The sequence below is a fragment of the Schistocerca gregaria genome, chromosome 3, assembly GCF_023897955.1.
Source record: "Schistocerca gregaria isolate iqSchGreg1 chromosome 3, iqSchGreg1.2, whole genome shotgun sequence".
In the NCBI taxonomy this organism is placed as follows: Eukaryota; Metazoa; Arthropoda; class Insecta; order Orthoptera; family Acrididae; genus Schistocerca; species Schistocerca gregaria.
The window spans coordinates 562,868,505-562,885,399 of NC_064922.1; the positions used below are offsets into that span (position 1 = coordinate 562,868,505).

At 38.3% G+C, this 16,895-nt stretch overlaps 1 protein-coding gene across 4 annotated transcripts in view; it reads left to right on the top strand.

The window, feature by feature from the left end:
- The window catches only part of LOC126355180 (tripartite motif-containing protein 2-like), a 427,732-nt gene extending 412,537 nt beyond the window's left edge, over positions 1-15,195 (top strand). For all 4 annotated transcript variants that reach the window (XM_050005394.1, XM_050005393.1, XM_050005395.1 and 1 more), the window contains exons 8-9: positions 13,775-13,925; positions 14,160-15,195. In XM_050005394.1, the coding sequence (XP_049861351.1) occupies positions 13,775-13,925; positions 14,160-14,398 (390 nt within the window). In that variant the 3' untranslated portion in view covers positions 14,399-15,195. The remainder of the gene's footprint in view (positions 1-13,774; positions 13,926-14,159) is intronic.
- Positions 15,196-16,895: the final 1,700 nt, after the last annotated feature.

Consider the following 16,895-nt stretch of genomic DNA (forward strand, 5'->3'; position numbering starts at 1 on the left):
GCTTATTGACAAAATGAAAGCAAATGTAGAAAGCCACACCAGAGCATAGAGAGCAATATCTACTCAAATTTAAAATGCATTGCTGTGTAGTTCCCTGTTTGACAGCACAAGCAGTACAGTAGACTTGATCACGATGTGCTAGTGGACTGAACAATGAATGTATAATGTGCATACTGATATTGGTCTGCTTACAGCAGTTTTCAGGACTGTCTAGGCAACTTTTGCTTTGTGCAATACAACAGAAACTAAGGAACCATTGCCATTCTTTAATTCAGAAGGTATGAGATTTAGAAGAGCGAAACTAAGTCCACTGTCACTAATTGTACCTCAACTTTTCACTTCAACAGTAAAAACATACATGTGCCATTTAAATGGGGTGTGCATTCATGCCAATTGTATGATACCCTGACCTAGGCGCATGCCTGGACAACTGTATTTTTCACATTTTATTTAATTTCAGAAATATGAGGTTGCAGAGTTAGAAACCCTGTACACTTTAAATGATTAACCATTCAAGGCTTCACAAGTGTTGTATCAGTCTTAAACTTAACATTTACTTCACATAAGGTATGAAACATGGACTCTCTCTCTCTCTCTCTCTCTCTCTCTCTCTCTCTCTCTCTCTCTCTCTCATCAGCAACACCACAACAACATCAAATTAGAGCAAACTTTCAACTTTCCACTATACACTATATTATATTTATTCAATTCATTTGTCCATACAGCTGTGGGTTTTTAAGATATTATTTCACTTTCCAATGACTACATGATACTTAAATCCCTTCCTCTGGCATCGACAAGTGAAGTAACACATGGTGTAGGTGCCTCAAAACATATATAAAAACATTACCAAATCATATTATGAGGTTATTACATTGTCAGTCTATAAAAACATAAACTTGGTATAAACTTGATCCTCTTTTTTTAAGGGGATGAGGCTGTACTTTCTAATTGTAGATGCCTGATGATGGGATTTGTGTATTTTGAAGCCAAATGTGAGCTAGTAAATTTTCAAAATACAGCTGTATGGGCAAGCATATTGAATAAACGCAAGTATTACAATTTAGATGATCCCTTTCCATCTTACTATGGAATCTGCAAAGTCCAGAGGTGTTAAAACACACCTCTCTGGTCTTATAGAAGGTCGGCTGTCATTGTAATCATTTGGTTTAACAGATAGGGTCACTGCGTCATCAAATGTATCCAGACAATTATTGGTGGACACTAATATGGGATGCATTCAGCCTTCACTTTTGACAGCTTGAAATCCGCTGGAGACACTTTCAATGAGCTGTCTGTATGTCTGTGGAGGAATGGCACCCCACTCTTCCTCACGAGCCGAAACCAGAGGAGCACGAGATTAGTGTTTAACATTGTGTGAACAATGAGATAATTAGAGACAGACACGCTCAGATTAGGGAAGGATGGAGAAGGAAACCAGTTGTGCCCTCTCATAGGAACCATCCCAATATTTGCCTCCATTGATTTACGGAACTTGTGGAAAATCTAAATCAGTATGGCCGGATGTGAGTTTGAACTCTCATCCTGCCGAATGTGAGCCATGTGGGGTAACCACTGTCCTATCCACTACCCAGAGGACTAGTGATGTTGGATGCTGGGGTCTGGAGTGAAATCAATGTTCTAACTCATTGCAAAGAACTTCCTTTGGCTTCAGGTTGGGATTCTGGGCAGGCCAGTCCATTTCAGGAATGTTACTGTCTGTAAGTGAGTGCCTCATAAACATCATTTCAGGAAAAAGTCATTCTCTTGGTGATACAAACATCACCTCCAAACAGTTCTTCTACTGTGCACAGTACACAATGCTGTAAATGTGTTCCCACCATATTTAGCATTTTCATACGTGCAACAAGCAGATCACACTGTAACCACAAAAAAAAACACTCGTGCTGTAATATTAACATCTCTGTAATTCACTGTTGGTACTACACTGATGGCAAGTTATGTTCTTCAGGCACTCGTGAAACCCAAATCCTTCCCTCAGATTGCCACAGTGTATAGCAGGATTGATCACTTGTTTCCTGTTTTCCACTGTCCAGTGGTTTCTTTCTTTATACCACCTCAAGCATCACGTAGCACTGACAGTGGAAATGTGTGGCTTATGGGGAGCTGCTCAGCCATTCTACCCCATTTATTCTTTTTATACCCCTCACACTCATTGTTCTAGCTTAGCAGTTCAAAGCACCCAAATGAGTCCTTCAAACAATGGAAAATCCAGGATGAAATGTAACAATATTAGAAAAGGCACAAGCACGCACATTCGCACTCTCTCCCTTTTCCGCTACCACCACCACCCCCCCCCCCCCTCCTCCCACCTCTCTCCTACCCTCTGCCTAACGTGCAGCATTTCACTGTCCGCCACCCCCCACCATAATATCCCTCCCCACCCCAGGTTCCTCCTTATTCACACCCGGTCGCCACTCCCATCATACACTGGTGCAAATGATTCTTTCCAATGACTTCATGTTATTTCTTTTACAACCACCCTCTTTATTTAGCTGTTGATGTTCCCTTGCATTTCTGCTTTACAACTGCATCACAAGCAGTCAACTGGCCAGCTTTAAAAGGGCTGAAATGTCCCTGATAGATTTGTCACTCAGGTAACATTAAGTGACTAAAGCATGTTCAAGGTCACTGAGCTGTACTGTCACAGCTTCTCTACTTACAACCCAATACTCCCCACCTCCTTTTTTACCTCTGTGTGTGTCTCTTGTGACATCTAGTGGTAAATCCTGCATTACATAGGGGTGCGAAAATACTTTTAAAATCAGCTTATTTATACACTATCTGATCAAATGTTGTACTTACTTCATGTGTCAAAAAGTTAACTGTACCTGGGTTGGAAAACTCAAAAAATTACATGATTGGCTAGTCTTTGAGAGGCCTTATTGTTGCTGAGTTTATCTAAGAGATCCTGATCTATTCAGACATTATAGATAATAGATATTCAGGCTCATACTGAAAGTAAGGAAATAACAACTACCAATAAATATAGTAATCGTGAACAAATGAAATTGGTGAACATACACCCACTTCAAAGGTGTTGGGAAGGTGGAATGAGAAGATACAGTTTCTGTCCCCCCCCCCGCCTCCCCCCCAATTCACTTAGGGATTTACATGATTTGCAGGTGGAGCCAATGATAAAAATAATATTGTAAGTCAGTAATTATGTGATTAATATTTTGGTCAAACATCACTTATTACTAAATCAAACTGTCACACCCTTGAAGCTACTACCTGACAATGTTATAACTCCAACTACATTCTGTCCTGGCCTATCACAAGTTCCCACAAAGGAAGCTCGTAAACTGGAATGGTTTGTGTCTTATTTTTGGCATAATTATGAGCAAAAGAGCAACAGAGCTCAGATGGTAGAGCGCTCGCTTAGCGTGCGAGAGGTACTGGGATCGATACCCAGCACCTCCAGAATTTTTAACACACCTACATGCGCACCTTGCCATGCAAGTGGAATAATTCACAACCAGAAGAGGTGTCTAGGCAGATACAAGCGAACGATTAGCATCCTTTGCTAGGACTGCATTAGGTATATCCATGTAGTAATTAATACAAAACCATACAAAGGAAAGCCTTTTTAAAAACAAGAAAAGATGATTTCTGTAATTGGAGAAAGTGACAGAAAAGTTCAAAGTACACGAGAAGAGTCTTTTTCACTGAGAACCTGTCACAATTTTTCAGCAGTGTGAAAATAGCATAGATGTGATTGACCAACTGGCAAATTAGTAGAAAGCTGCAACCAGTTTACTAGTAATTAATTGCCTCATTCATATTTTTGCATTGGACAGGAAACACACTGACATATCATGAAATTCATGAAATGAATACAGGAAAAGTCATTACAGTTCTTGAAGAGACGAAGCATGATGTGCCAGAACTGAAGATCTGGCTGAAGAGCTGCGACACTAGGCTAGTGCCAGAGATACAAAACGAAATACTGGAAACTATTGCTCGCATGAGACATTGTGCAGTAAATAAAAAGTTCTTAGTTTTTCGGAATCACTGCAGATTTGACAATGGACATGGCTCCAGGAGCCATGATGTGTACTTAGTGTTGAACCAGAAATGCTCCATGTAAAAGATTTTTATGGGTTTATGCAGTGGGGCTGTATCCAGGGCACAAACATTATCAACAAATACATCCTTCTAAGGCTCTCACTGGGAAATTAGTTTCTACTTGCCCATTCTTTTGGTGGTCCAGCTAGTATGCCTGGATGGAACAAAAGTGTGAAAGAAATCTATCTTGAAGACCAGCTAAAGACCTATTACATCAACTGCAGCAATCATTGTTTAGTCTAACACTACAGGAAGTTTTGAGATGCTGTGTTCCATTGTGTGATGTCTAGGTAACTGTGAAAGGTGTCTCAAATATAATTGTGGAATCCAAAAAAAAGGAAGAACACATACACATATGTTATTCTACCATCTCGGGTCAAAACCAAAGTATTGAATGCAGAGAGTGCTATCACACAAAGGACATTCTGTCCTGTGGAACTTTGCGAAGCAGTTTTAGATTCCCCCCACCCTTAATATGGTGTGTTTGGATCATCCAAAGAACTGGCCAGATCTCTACAAATTCGAGGTTTTAATGATGCAGCTATAGAAATTTGAGAGATTCTCATGGCAAAAAATAATACCAAGAGAGGTTGAAACACACAGAAAGACAGTCCGTTCCTGAGGAACTATTGTCTGAAATTCTTGATGTCTTTCTGAATGAAACCGATTCAAGTTTCGACCAAGAGCATCTGAAGCAACTGTCCAGTCTTAAAGGAAATACTTGGTATGTTCTCCCGAAGGAGCTCTCATCCACATAACATTTGTAGGAATCCTGTAATTGAAACAGCAGACTTCAGCCTGTACATGCTTTGTGCACAGCTTGAAAAGCTGTAAACAATTACGATTAGTGTATAACCATGTAATGTATCTGCTCTATTTGTAGATTATAAAAATGGTAACATGTATGAAAATAAAATGTTAGTGAGGAAGTAATTGCGGAAGAGCACAACATTGTTTTGTAGAGCTACTCACAGAACTAAATGACTACTATCAGATTTTTTTATTATGGAGACACGAGTTTCAACTTTAATTACAAGCAAATGAAGAGGCCTATTGTAAAATGAGTTATATCAATATTTTTCATAGTATATAATAGAGGGAAACATTCCATGTGGGAAAAATATATCTAAAAACAAAGATGATGTAACTTACCAAATGAAAGTGTTGGTATGTTGATAGAGACACTAACTACACACACACACACACACACACACACACACACACACACACACACACACACACAATTCAAGCTTTCGCAACCCACGGTTGCTTCATCAGGAAAGAGGGAAGGAGAGGTAAAGACGAAAGGATGTGGGTTTTTAAGGGAGAGGGTAAGAAGTCATTCCAATCATGGGGGCGGAAAGACTTACCTTGGGGGGGGGGGGGGGGGGGAAGGGACAGGTATACACTTGCGCCCCCCCCCCACACACACACACAACACCAACACACACACAAGCAGACATATGTAAAAGCAAAGAGTTTGGGCAGAGATGTCAGTCGAGGCGGAAGTACAGAGGCAAAGATGTTGTTGAATGACAGGTGAGGTACGAGCGGTGGCAACTTGTAATTACTGGAGGTTGAGGCCTGGTGGGGAACAGGAAGAGAGGATATATTGAAGGGCAAGTTCCCACCTCCAGAGTTCTGATAGGTTGGTGTTAGTGGGAAATATCCAGATAACCCGGACGGTGTAACACTGTGCCAAGATGTGCTGGCTGTGATCCTCATTACCAACAAACGATGTCTGCCTGTGTCCATTCATGTGAATGGACAGTTCGTTGCTGTTCATTCCCACAAAGAAAGCTTCACCGTGTAGGCAGGTCAGTTGGTAAATCACGTGGGTGCTTTCACAACTGGCTCTGCCTTTGATCGCGTACACCTTCTGGGTTACAGGACTGGAGTAGGTGGTGGTGAGAGGGTGCATGGGAAAGGTTTTACACCGGGGGCGGTTATAAGGGTAGGAGCCAGAGGGTAGGTAAGGTGGTTTGAGGATTTCATAGGGATGAACCAAGAGGTTACGAAAGTTAGGTGGACGATGGAAAGACACTCTTTGTGGAGTGGGGAGGATTTCATGAAGGATGGATCTCATTTCAAGGCAGGATTTGAGGAAGTAGTACCCCTGATGGAGAGCCATATTCAGAGTCTGATTCAGTCCTAGAAAGTATCCTGTCTCAAGTGGGGCCCTTTTGGTGGTGTTCTGTGGGAGGTTCTGGGTTTGAGGGGATGAGGAAGTGGCTCTGGTTATTTGCTTCTGTACCAGGTCGGGAGGGTAGTTGCGGGATGCCAAAGCTGTTTCCAAGTTGTTGGTGTAATGGTTCAGGGATTCAGGACTGGAGCAGATTCGTTTGCCATGAAGATCTAGCATGTAGGGAAGGGACCGTTTGATGTGGAATGGGTGGCAGCTGTCATAATGGAGGTACTGTTGCTTGTTGGTGGGTTTGATGTGGACGGATGTGTGCAGCTGGCCATTGGACAGATGGAGGTCAACATCTAGGAAAGTGGCATGGGATTTGGAGTAGGACCAGGTGAATCTGATGGAACCAAAGGAGTTGAGGTTGGAGAGGAAATTCTGGAGTTGTTCTTCACTGTGAGTCCAGATCATGAAGATGTCATCAATAAATCTGTACCAAACTTTGGGTTGGCAGGCCTGGGTAACCAAGAAGGCTTCCTCTAAGCGACCCATAAATAGGTTGGCGTACGAGGGGGCCATCCTGGTACCCATGGCTGTTCCCTTTAATTGTTGGTATGTCTGGCCTTTGAAAGTGAAGAAGTTGTGAATCAGGATGAAGCTGACTAAGGTAATAAGGAAAGAGGTTTTAGGTAGGGTGGCAGGTGATTGGCGTGAAAGGAAGTGCTCCATCGCAGCGAGGCCCTGGACGTGAAGAATGTTAAGGAAGTGGTATCGATGGTTTCCGCAGTAACAGATTGGGTAAGGATTCCAGGCGTACTAAGGATTGACCAATTCCGGCGTCTTTGTTATGAACTTCTCATTTCGAAACTATGTAGCTTGAAATGTATTAGTCCAATGTTAATAAAATTTTAATAGGTTATAGGCACAGATATTGGTAGTGGAAATCTCAAGTTGGAGACATTTTCAGTCACTCACAAAGAAATTCTTATGATTTTTCTGAAGTAACTTTCACTCAGCCCAGGATAAACATTTAGAGAAAGTGTGCGTTTTCTTTTAAGGTCTCTTTTGTAGTTGTGAGAAGCTACAACCACTGTGACTGTACAGTGCAGTATGGATTTTATAAAAACTGGTACGTAAGGTATGGTTCTGTGTGTGCTGCACCCCGCGATTAACAGTGTACATGGCTGTGAAGATGAGTGCGTTGCTGCCATGAAATCCCAGGTTGTTGGATTTTCCTGTGTGTAGCAAGATAGCATCAGATTCCACCTCTAAGCCCACTGTTATTCCTGCAGTCCAGCACAAACAGAACCAGTCTTAAATGCCACTATTATAAAATGTGTGTTGCACTGTACGGTCACAGCAGTTGCAGCTTCTTACAACAACAAAAGAGATCTTCAAAAAACCTGTGCTTTCTGTTTTATGTTTATTCTGGGCAGAGAAAAAAATAAGAACTTTTTCTTTTTGTTGACTGAAAAATTCTGTAATATGAGACTTCTGCTGCCAATATATGCTTATAACCTATTAAAATTTCATAAACATCGGACAAATATATTTCAAGTTATATAGTTTCGAAGCGAGCAGTTCACACCGAAGATGCTGAAAACCAGACAATGCTTAGTACAAACTAGAATTTAAATATTTACATTTAACTTTAAAACCAACTTGCTCCATCTAGTCTAAAATAAATTAAAACAAGAAAAATAATGGTATAACTCATTCTGCAATAGGCCTATTGGTTCACTTGTAATTAAAACTTATACTCGAGTCTACATAGTAAAAAATTCGATAGTAGAGACACACATGCTGAACATCTGCCTACAGAATGACTTTCAGCAAGGTTAATTAACATATACTGAACATAACGAACTTTTTTTAAAAAAATTTACATTCTGGTATGTTATACAAGTTTTCCAGTGGGTCTATCTCAAGTTGCCACACATTCATTGACTTTACTTGAAATAGTAGCTGGCAAGAGTGCAGAAAAACTTGAAGTTCTTTACAAAAAAATAAATTTTGATGATTCTCTTGAATTCATGAAATTCTTTTCTAAGTGCAGTAATGTCTTAGTAAACAAAGTCGGAAAATGTCTTGCAGCAGGCCTAACTCGATAGAAAAGCCTCAGAAATGATGTCTTGTAGTACACTATTTTACACAAATTACTTTCTCAATGGAAAATAATAATAGTAATAAAGCACAGTATCTTAAATTGCATATTCTCAAATGAGGAACCGATTGTAACCATGGAATTTGATTTGATTCAAGATCTTCAAGGGACAACAAATGTGAGGCAAATATTTGTAAAAGCTTCAGTGACTCTGATTAAGCTGACTTTAAAAACAATATACAATCATCTGTAATGTGTTTGCAATAGAGCTGTCCACAGTTCAAAGACAGAATTTTAATCATTACAGGAATTTGCAGTCATGCCTTTATTATATGCTACAACAGGATTTAGTGTCTGGGAAGGTGAAAGAGTGTACAGAAAAAGTTTCACAACAAATGTCATCTCAATTGGAAGCAATTTTTATTTTCATCAATAGGAACTTGGGAGACATTAGATCATTAAAGCCACAGAAGGCTGGTCTAGATATCAAGAAAGAAATGATACTTCAGATTTTGAGGGAATACTGTTTGATCCTATGGGAGCAGATTCATCAATAAGCACCAATTTTGCAGCAGCATGCACATTTAGAAGAATGTAGTGTGGAGGGAAAAAGACCAAGAGGAAGACCATGGCTGAGGTAGATGGATCAAATCATGAAAGATGTGGGATGTAACACCTATAAAGAAACGAAGAGAAAAGCTGAAAGACTCACAGAATGGAGACAAGCTGCCATTGTAGCTGTTGCAAACCAATTCTTGGATTGACCACTACAAAAGTAGTAGTGTGGAGGGCACTGGCAGAGCAGCAATTACACAACTATAATAAAGAATGAGTGCAAGCACTAGGTTAAGGTGGTTTTGAATCCAGAATTCAGTTTCACCTACAGAGAATCATGTGATATCTCTAAACGATGATAGGGGTTTCATAAGCACGATTGCCACATCTGGAGTAATAAAAATTCCCTGTTCCATGGCTAGTGAATCTCTATAATAAAAAAATTTTGTACAGTGTTAGATGAAGGTTTAATGGATGCACACTAGTAAAAGCTGATAAGGAACCAGTCGGTAGGATCATAAGCACTTGTCTATTTGCACAACAGACAACAGGAATAAGTAACATAGTGTGCTAATATTTTATGCACCATTGTAATGAAAGCATTAAAACTTGGGTGTCACTTTGAACAGTTGCTGTAAACAGCAGTTGTTGCAGCAAGGGGTAAGTTGTATATAGAAATAAAAATCTTAATTTCTAAATATTTAATGCCTCACCTACAAGTACTCAGTTTGGGAATATCTATCATCTGTAATGTTTTGACCCTATGTGTTTGGTTGGTTGGTTTCTGGGATTGAAGGATGTTTGGAATGCCCTTTATGTTAAGTAGAGATGGGTAGATCTGAACAATAACCAGACTGTTTAATAATGTGTCTGTATGCCATTTATTTCACAGGCACTGACATTAACGTTTCCTAACAGAATATAAAGAGTAAGATAAAAGCAAAGGCAAAGGTTATAGAAAGATTTATTGTATCCTTTATCTCAAATGATCATCTTTCAAGAGGGAGTTTTGCTGTAATGTAAAAATTAACACTCATGAAAATTTAACACCAATGTACTTGACAAGAATCAATTTCAAACTGCAGTTTGGGTTTATGATTATAAACAAATGATCACATTAAAAATTGTGGAGATAGAAAAAGAGAAAATGTTTTTACGTAGTTTATGTTTTCAAATTTTCAGGCAGAATAAATAGTTTGCCAAACTGGAATTCCAACCAGGAACCTTGTCTTTCATAGGCAATGCTTGTATTTTATTGAATTTCCCAGTTCTAAACAGTGCAACCCATCTTCAGATGGATATGTTTACATTTATCACAAAGTCACTTATGACAATGACAGTTCATCAATTGCCTATATTCCATAAGTCTAAACTAATAACGCATCCTTAAATGTTTTTACATTAAGAATTGCTTTCCTATTCCTGGGACCCTGTCATCATAATTCCTGATAATGCCACCAGTCTCACTGCCATTGACAGTGCTACTACATCATCATATGAACAACAAAAACAATTTTGCTTAATCAGAAAGGAATTAGTTTTTTTGGGGGGGGGAGGGGGAGGAGAGGTAGCAGAATTGATAAGACCAAATATGACAGTGAATGCAGTTAAGCAGGATCCTGCTGAGTGAACTAAGAAAATTTAGATTTCTTTCACTGTAAATGTTTGTCTTAAATGCTACAAGATTGTATTGTTCCTTAACATGTTTAAAACATTTACCAAAAGCTTGCATTTAAATTCTTCACTCACTGTTTGAGGTTTTCCTGTCAGACACAGCTGGCAACAAATTATTTAATAGTGTCATAGTGAATATTATACACAATGGAGCTCTTTAGTGTTCATTCTTGGAAATTCTAAAAATACTATACAAACAATAACAAGGAAAATTTTCAAGAACATATATCATTAGATATATGTATAAAATGAAGTAACCATTAACTCTCAATTTATTACTATAGAAAGTTTTTTTCAGCTTGTGACCTGTTAAAAACTGAACAGGGATTATTAATTGCATGTTGCTGTTGTGGTCTCCGGTCCTGAGACTGGTTTGATGCAGCTATCCATGTTACCCTATACTGTGCAAGCTTCTTCATCTCCCAGTACCTACTGCAACCTACATCCTTCTGAATCAGCTTAGTGTATTCATTTCTTGGTCTCCCTCTAAGATTTTTACCCTCCACGCTGCCCTCCAATACTAAATTAGTGATCCCTTGATGCCTCAGGACACGTCCTACCAACCGATCCCTTCTTCTCGTCAAGTTGTGCCACAAACTTCTCTTCTCCCCAATCCTATTCAATACTTCCTCATTAGTTATGTGATCTACCCATCTAATCTTCAGCATTCTTCTGTAGCACTACATTTCGAAAGCTTCTATTCTCTTCTTGTCCAAACTATTTATTGTCCATGTTTCACTTCCATACATGGCTACACTCCATACAAATGCTTTCAGAAATGTCTTCCTGACACTTAAATCTATACTCGATGTTAACAAATTTCTCTTCTTCAGAAACGCTTTCCTTGCCATTGCCAGTCTACATTTTATATCCTCTCTACCTCGACCATCATTAGTTATTTTGCTCCCCAAATAGCAAAACTCCTTTACTACTTTAAGTGTCTCATTTCCTAATCTAATTCCCTCAGCATCACCCAACTTAATTTGACTACATTCCATTATCCTCTTTTTGCTTTTGTTGATGTTCATCTTATATCCTCCTTTCAAGACACTGTCTATTCCGTTCAACTGCTCTTCCAAGTCATTTGCTGTCTCTGACAGAATTACAGTCATCGGCGAACCTCAAAGTTTTTATTTCTTCTCCATGGATTTTAATACCTACTCCGAATTTTTCTTTTGTTTCCTTCACTGCTTGCTCAATATACAGATTGACTAACATCAGGGAGAGACTACAACCCTGTCTCACTCCCTTCCCAACCACTGCTTCCCTTTCATGCCCCCTCGACTCTTACAACTGGCATCTGGTTTCTATACAAATTGTAAATAGCCTTTCACTCCCTGTATTCTACCCCAGCCACCTTCAGAATTTGAAAGAGAGTATTCCAGTCAACATTGTCAAAAGCTTTCTCTAAGCCTACAAATGCTAGGAATGTAGATTTGCCTTTCCTTAATCTTTCTTCTAAGGTAAGTCGTAGGGTCAGTGCTGCCTCATGTGTTCCAATATTTCTACGGAATCCAAACTGATCTTCCCCGAGGTCGGCTTCTAGTTTTTCCATTCGTCTGTAAAGATTTCGTGTTAGTATTTCGCAGCTGTGGCTTATTAAACGGATAGTTCGGTAATTTTCACATCTGTCAACACCTGCTTTCTTTGGGATTGGAATTATTATATTCTTCTTGAAGTCTGAGGGTATTTCGCCTGTCTTTCCCAAGTCGAAACAAGGCCCCCAGAGTAGACAACATTCCATTAGAACTACTGACAACATTGGGAGGGCCAGTCCTGACAAAACTCTACCATCTAGTGAGCAAGATGTATGAGACAGGCGAAATACCCTCAGACTTAAAGAAGAGTATAATAATTCCAATCCCAAAGAAAGCAGGTGTTGACAGATGTGAAAATTACCAAACTATCGGTTTAATAAGTCACAGCTGCAAAATTGTAACGCAAATTCTTTACAGACTAATGGAAAAACTGATAGAAACCGACCTCGGGGAAGATCAGTTTGGATTCCGTACAAATGTTGGAACACGTGAGGCAATACTGACCCTACGACTTATATTAGAAGAAAGATTAAGGAAAAGCAAACCTATGTTTCTGTCATTTGTAGACTTAGAGAAAGCTTCTAACAATGTTGATTGGAATACTCTATTTCAAATTCTGAATGTGGCTGGGGTAAAATACAGGGAGCGAAAGGCTATTTACAATTTGTACAGAAAGCAAATGGCAGTTATAAGAGTCGAGGGGTATGAAAGGGAAGCAGTGGTTGGGAAGGGAGTGAGACAGGGTTGTAGCCTCTCCCCGATGTTATTCAATCTGTATATTGAGCAAGCAGTAAAGGAAACAAAAGAAAAGTTCAGAGTAGGTATTAAAATCCTTGGAGAAGAAATCAAAACTTTGAGGTTCGCCGATGACATTGTAATTCTCTGAGACAGCAAATGACTTGGAAGAGCAGCTGAACGGAATGGACAGTGTCTTGAAAGGAGGATACAAGATGAAAATCAACAAAAGCAAAACGAGGATAATGGAATGTAGTCGAATTAAGTTGGGTGATGCTGAGGGAATTAGATTAGGAAATGAGACACTTAAAGTAGTAAAGGAGTTTTGCTATTGGGGAGCAAAATAACTGATTATGGTTGAAGTAGAGAGGATATAAAATGTAGACTGGCAATGACAACGAAAGTGTTTCCAAAGATGGAAAAATTTGTTAGCATCGGGTATAGATTTAAATGTCAGGAAGTCGTTTCTGAAAGTATTTGTATGGAGTGTAGCCATGTATGGAAGTGAAACATGAACGATAAATAGTTTGGACAAGAAGAGAATAGAAGATTTCAAAATGTGGTGCTACAGAAGAATGCTGGAGATTAGATGGGTAGATCACATAACTAATGAGGAGGTATTGAATAGAATTGGAGGGAAGAGAATTTTGTGGCGCTACTTGACTAGACAAAGGGATCAGTTGGTAGGACATGCTCTGAGACATTGAGGGATCACCAATTTAGTACTGGAGCGCAGCGTGGAGGGTAAAATTTTTAGAGGGAGACCAAGAGATGGATACACTAAGCAGCTTCAGAAGGATGTAGGCTGCAGTAGGTACTGAGAGATGAAGATGCCTGCACAGGATAGAGTAGCATGGAGAGCTGCATCAAACCAGTCTCAGGACTGAAGACCACAACAACAACAAAAAACAATTTTGTGCATCCACACTTAAATTTTCTTTCATTTGACAGGTTGGAAAGAAGGGCAGTCAGAGAGGTTACTTCAATTTAATCTCCTCTGTCACTGTTGGTCAGAGTGGAGAAATCATTGTTGCAGACTCAAGAATCCAAGTGTTCTCAGCAAAAGGTGATTTCATGGAGGAGCTCTACCCTGAGGGCAAAGGTTAGCACGTAGATCACTGTATGCACAATATTGCTAGAAAAGGAAGCATTTCTTTAGCAAAACATGACCATCTCATACACTTACATTAGTACTGCCAAATTTATAGTTTTAAGGTGAATAAGTGTGTGCCCATCCAGCTGCATATTATATTTTCTAACATAACCATTAAATCACAATATACATACAGCCTCCTATTAACTGTGTATTTATATTTTTTACATTTATCTTTTACAGGTCGTGGAAGATATGGTGGGATTGTTGTTGATGCCCACAATCACATAATTGCTACACGGTCAGAAAAAAATCGAAACTATGTTCAGGTTCTGAGATTCAGTGATGGTACCTTAGTTTCAACTATAGATTCTCACGAGTCTAGACTGAAAAGACCCAGTGGCATGGCAGTTACCAGTGACTTTCATGTCATTGTCGTTGATTTGGGCAATGATTGTGTCAAGAAATACAGATACTGGTAATATTGTCAGGAACATTAGCACAAGTTTTTGAACAACAACTGCATGTGTTCATTGAAAAATACCCTCTTCAGTTTTTGCATTTTTTTAATTCACAAGGATGAGTATAATACTCATTACTATGGACAAATTTTCAAAAGCTGCATAGAGATTTAATGTCACAGTTCCATTGGTTTATTGCACATGATCATTACATTTAAAATAGATCAAAATTTATTACCACCATCATCTTTAGATTAGATTATGGAATAGTATTTTGTCAGTAGTACCAAGTACTCGGCATCACACTGAAGAGGAAGTTTGGCTATGTCTAATTTCAGTTCTCAGCTAGTCTCTTCAATTTGTACTATACAGTGTACAGTAGCCAACTTTAGTGTCACTTCTGAAGCAGTTATTTATATTGACAAAATGACCAAAGTCTGACCCCTGAATTTATGCCGACAAATTGCCTTTCTAATTTCGAAAAGCAATATTTCTGTGAAATTTAGAAGATCATAAAATTGTGTGACTGCAAGGTCACATAATTTATAGGTATGTTAGCCTCCGAGTTTCTATAAGAACAGCAGTATACCAGTGTGGAAGTACATGAATCTTCCTGTTAGCTCTTAGTGCTTTTGCACATAATTAATGCTATATTGTAAGCAAGACTTCCTCTGCAAATGTTACTCTTTTATAGGCAGATTAATTTAGGAAAAAAATGCTTTCAGTTCTTTAACTTCATTTCCTTTACACTGAGGGGATGATACTACTGTAACTAATGGGGCAATTCATTGTGTGTCCAATTCATGCCTCTTTACAAATAGCTTTGGGAGAAAAATTACACTGGTAAATTTTTTCAGCTATAAAATACTATTTTTAAATGAAACATGTGGCACTGTGAAATCTCCCCCCAAAAAACCTCGTTTTCTTCTATTAATTCTAAAATATGTAACTCATTTAACATAAAACCAGCGCTATGTGACAAGTCTGTTCAATACCCATTGATACATTTGCTGCCAGCATCACTAAGACATGAAATGTTGTATTATTTTGAGGAAGGTCTGACTGTGGCAGAAATACAAGCAGTCTGTATGCAACAAACTAATATCTAATGTTGTAGAATATGTCGATAGCATTCAGGTGCTAACTGATTAACTCAAGGAAGTATCCATTGCTTATGCTGATGGCCCGGAGGCAAATATGTAATTTTTTAAAATTTTGTCTTTGCACTGTTTAATCTTCGAGAATGCTTCAGAATGACAGTCGTTTACAGAACTGTATCTCAGAGAGTACCCTTATTATATTTTTTGTTTGTCCTTTTGAAGATGTATATTAATAGTCTGTACATTTGTGTACTTGTAAATAACTTATCAGAGAAAGTGTTTCTTTTCATTAAGACTGATTTTGTTTTCTATTAACAGCTGTACATAGAATCTGTACATCCTAATTCTAAATGCCATTGTGTTTCAGCATGTGATATTAATATGTGATCCTGTCGATTGTTCTTACAAAATATACTTGAATAAATTTCACGTTGTATAAAATTATGTATTTCATTCTTTAGCCTTCCTTTCAGCCCTTTGTCAAGTACTGTTATTATTATTATTATTATTATTAAATATAAAATAATCAAATACAATCCCTAGAAATAAGACAGTTTCAGGACATCATACAGATTATTCTTCTGAATACATCAGTTTATAAATTACAAACTAAAGATTTGTTTGTATTAATAAATTTTACATTTTGATGGATTTTACATTTGGTAGTATACAATCATGATATCACAAATATTGTTTTTATCAACATTATATTAGTTGTAGGTTACTTAAAACTATGAGCTTGACATACTTACGAAGCACTTTTCATACAGATATAATACTCGTCTAGGGAATAAAAAGGTTTTTCAATTAGAATTCTTTTAATTTGTTAGTAGGAAGGGTTGTGATACTTTTTGGTAGGGCATTGGCTAGCTTCAGCCCAGCATGAAGTGCATTTCTTTCATATAAAGCTGTTCTGTGGCTATTTTCATGGTATCTGAACTTTTGCCTTGTATCATACTGGTGCAGGTCACAGTTGAAATTTGGCTTTATTGTTTTCACAAGCAATATAACTTTCAATATGTATACACCCATAATGGTAAGCACACCTAATTTTGGGAACAGATTCCGACATGATTCTCGAGGTTTGGCACCACAAATAATTCTGTAGTATTAATAATGTACTAAGGTTGGCTTGAGCTGTTGCACCCCATATTTCTACAGCATAGTTTAAGTTTGATGAGAATAGGACATGATAAGCAGTTTTGTGCATGCAAGCTGTTAAAATATATTAAAAACATTCACATTATAAGTCACTTACAGTTACACTGCAAATTTCCTTAGTCTTTCTTACAATGAGGTGATAAGACTGTTGGAAAGTTTCAGCTAATACACACTTGTGGCCACAACACCAAAAAAAATTTTATCTAGTTACCATTCTTAGCAGTGTTATATTACCACAATAAAATGTAAAAGTAGTT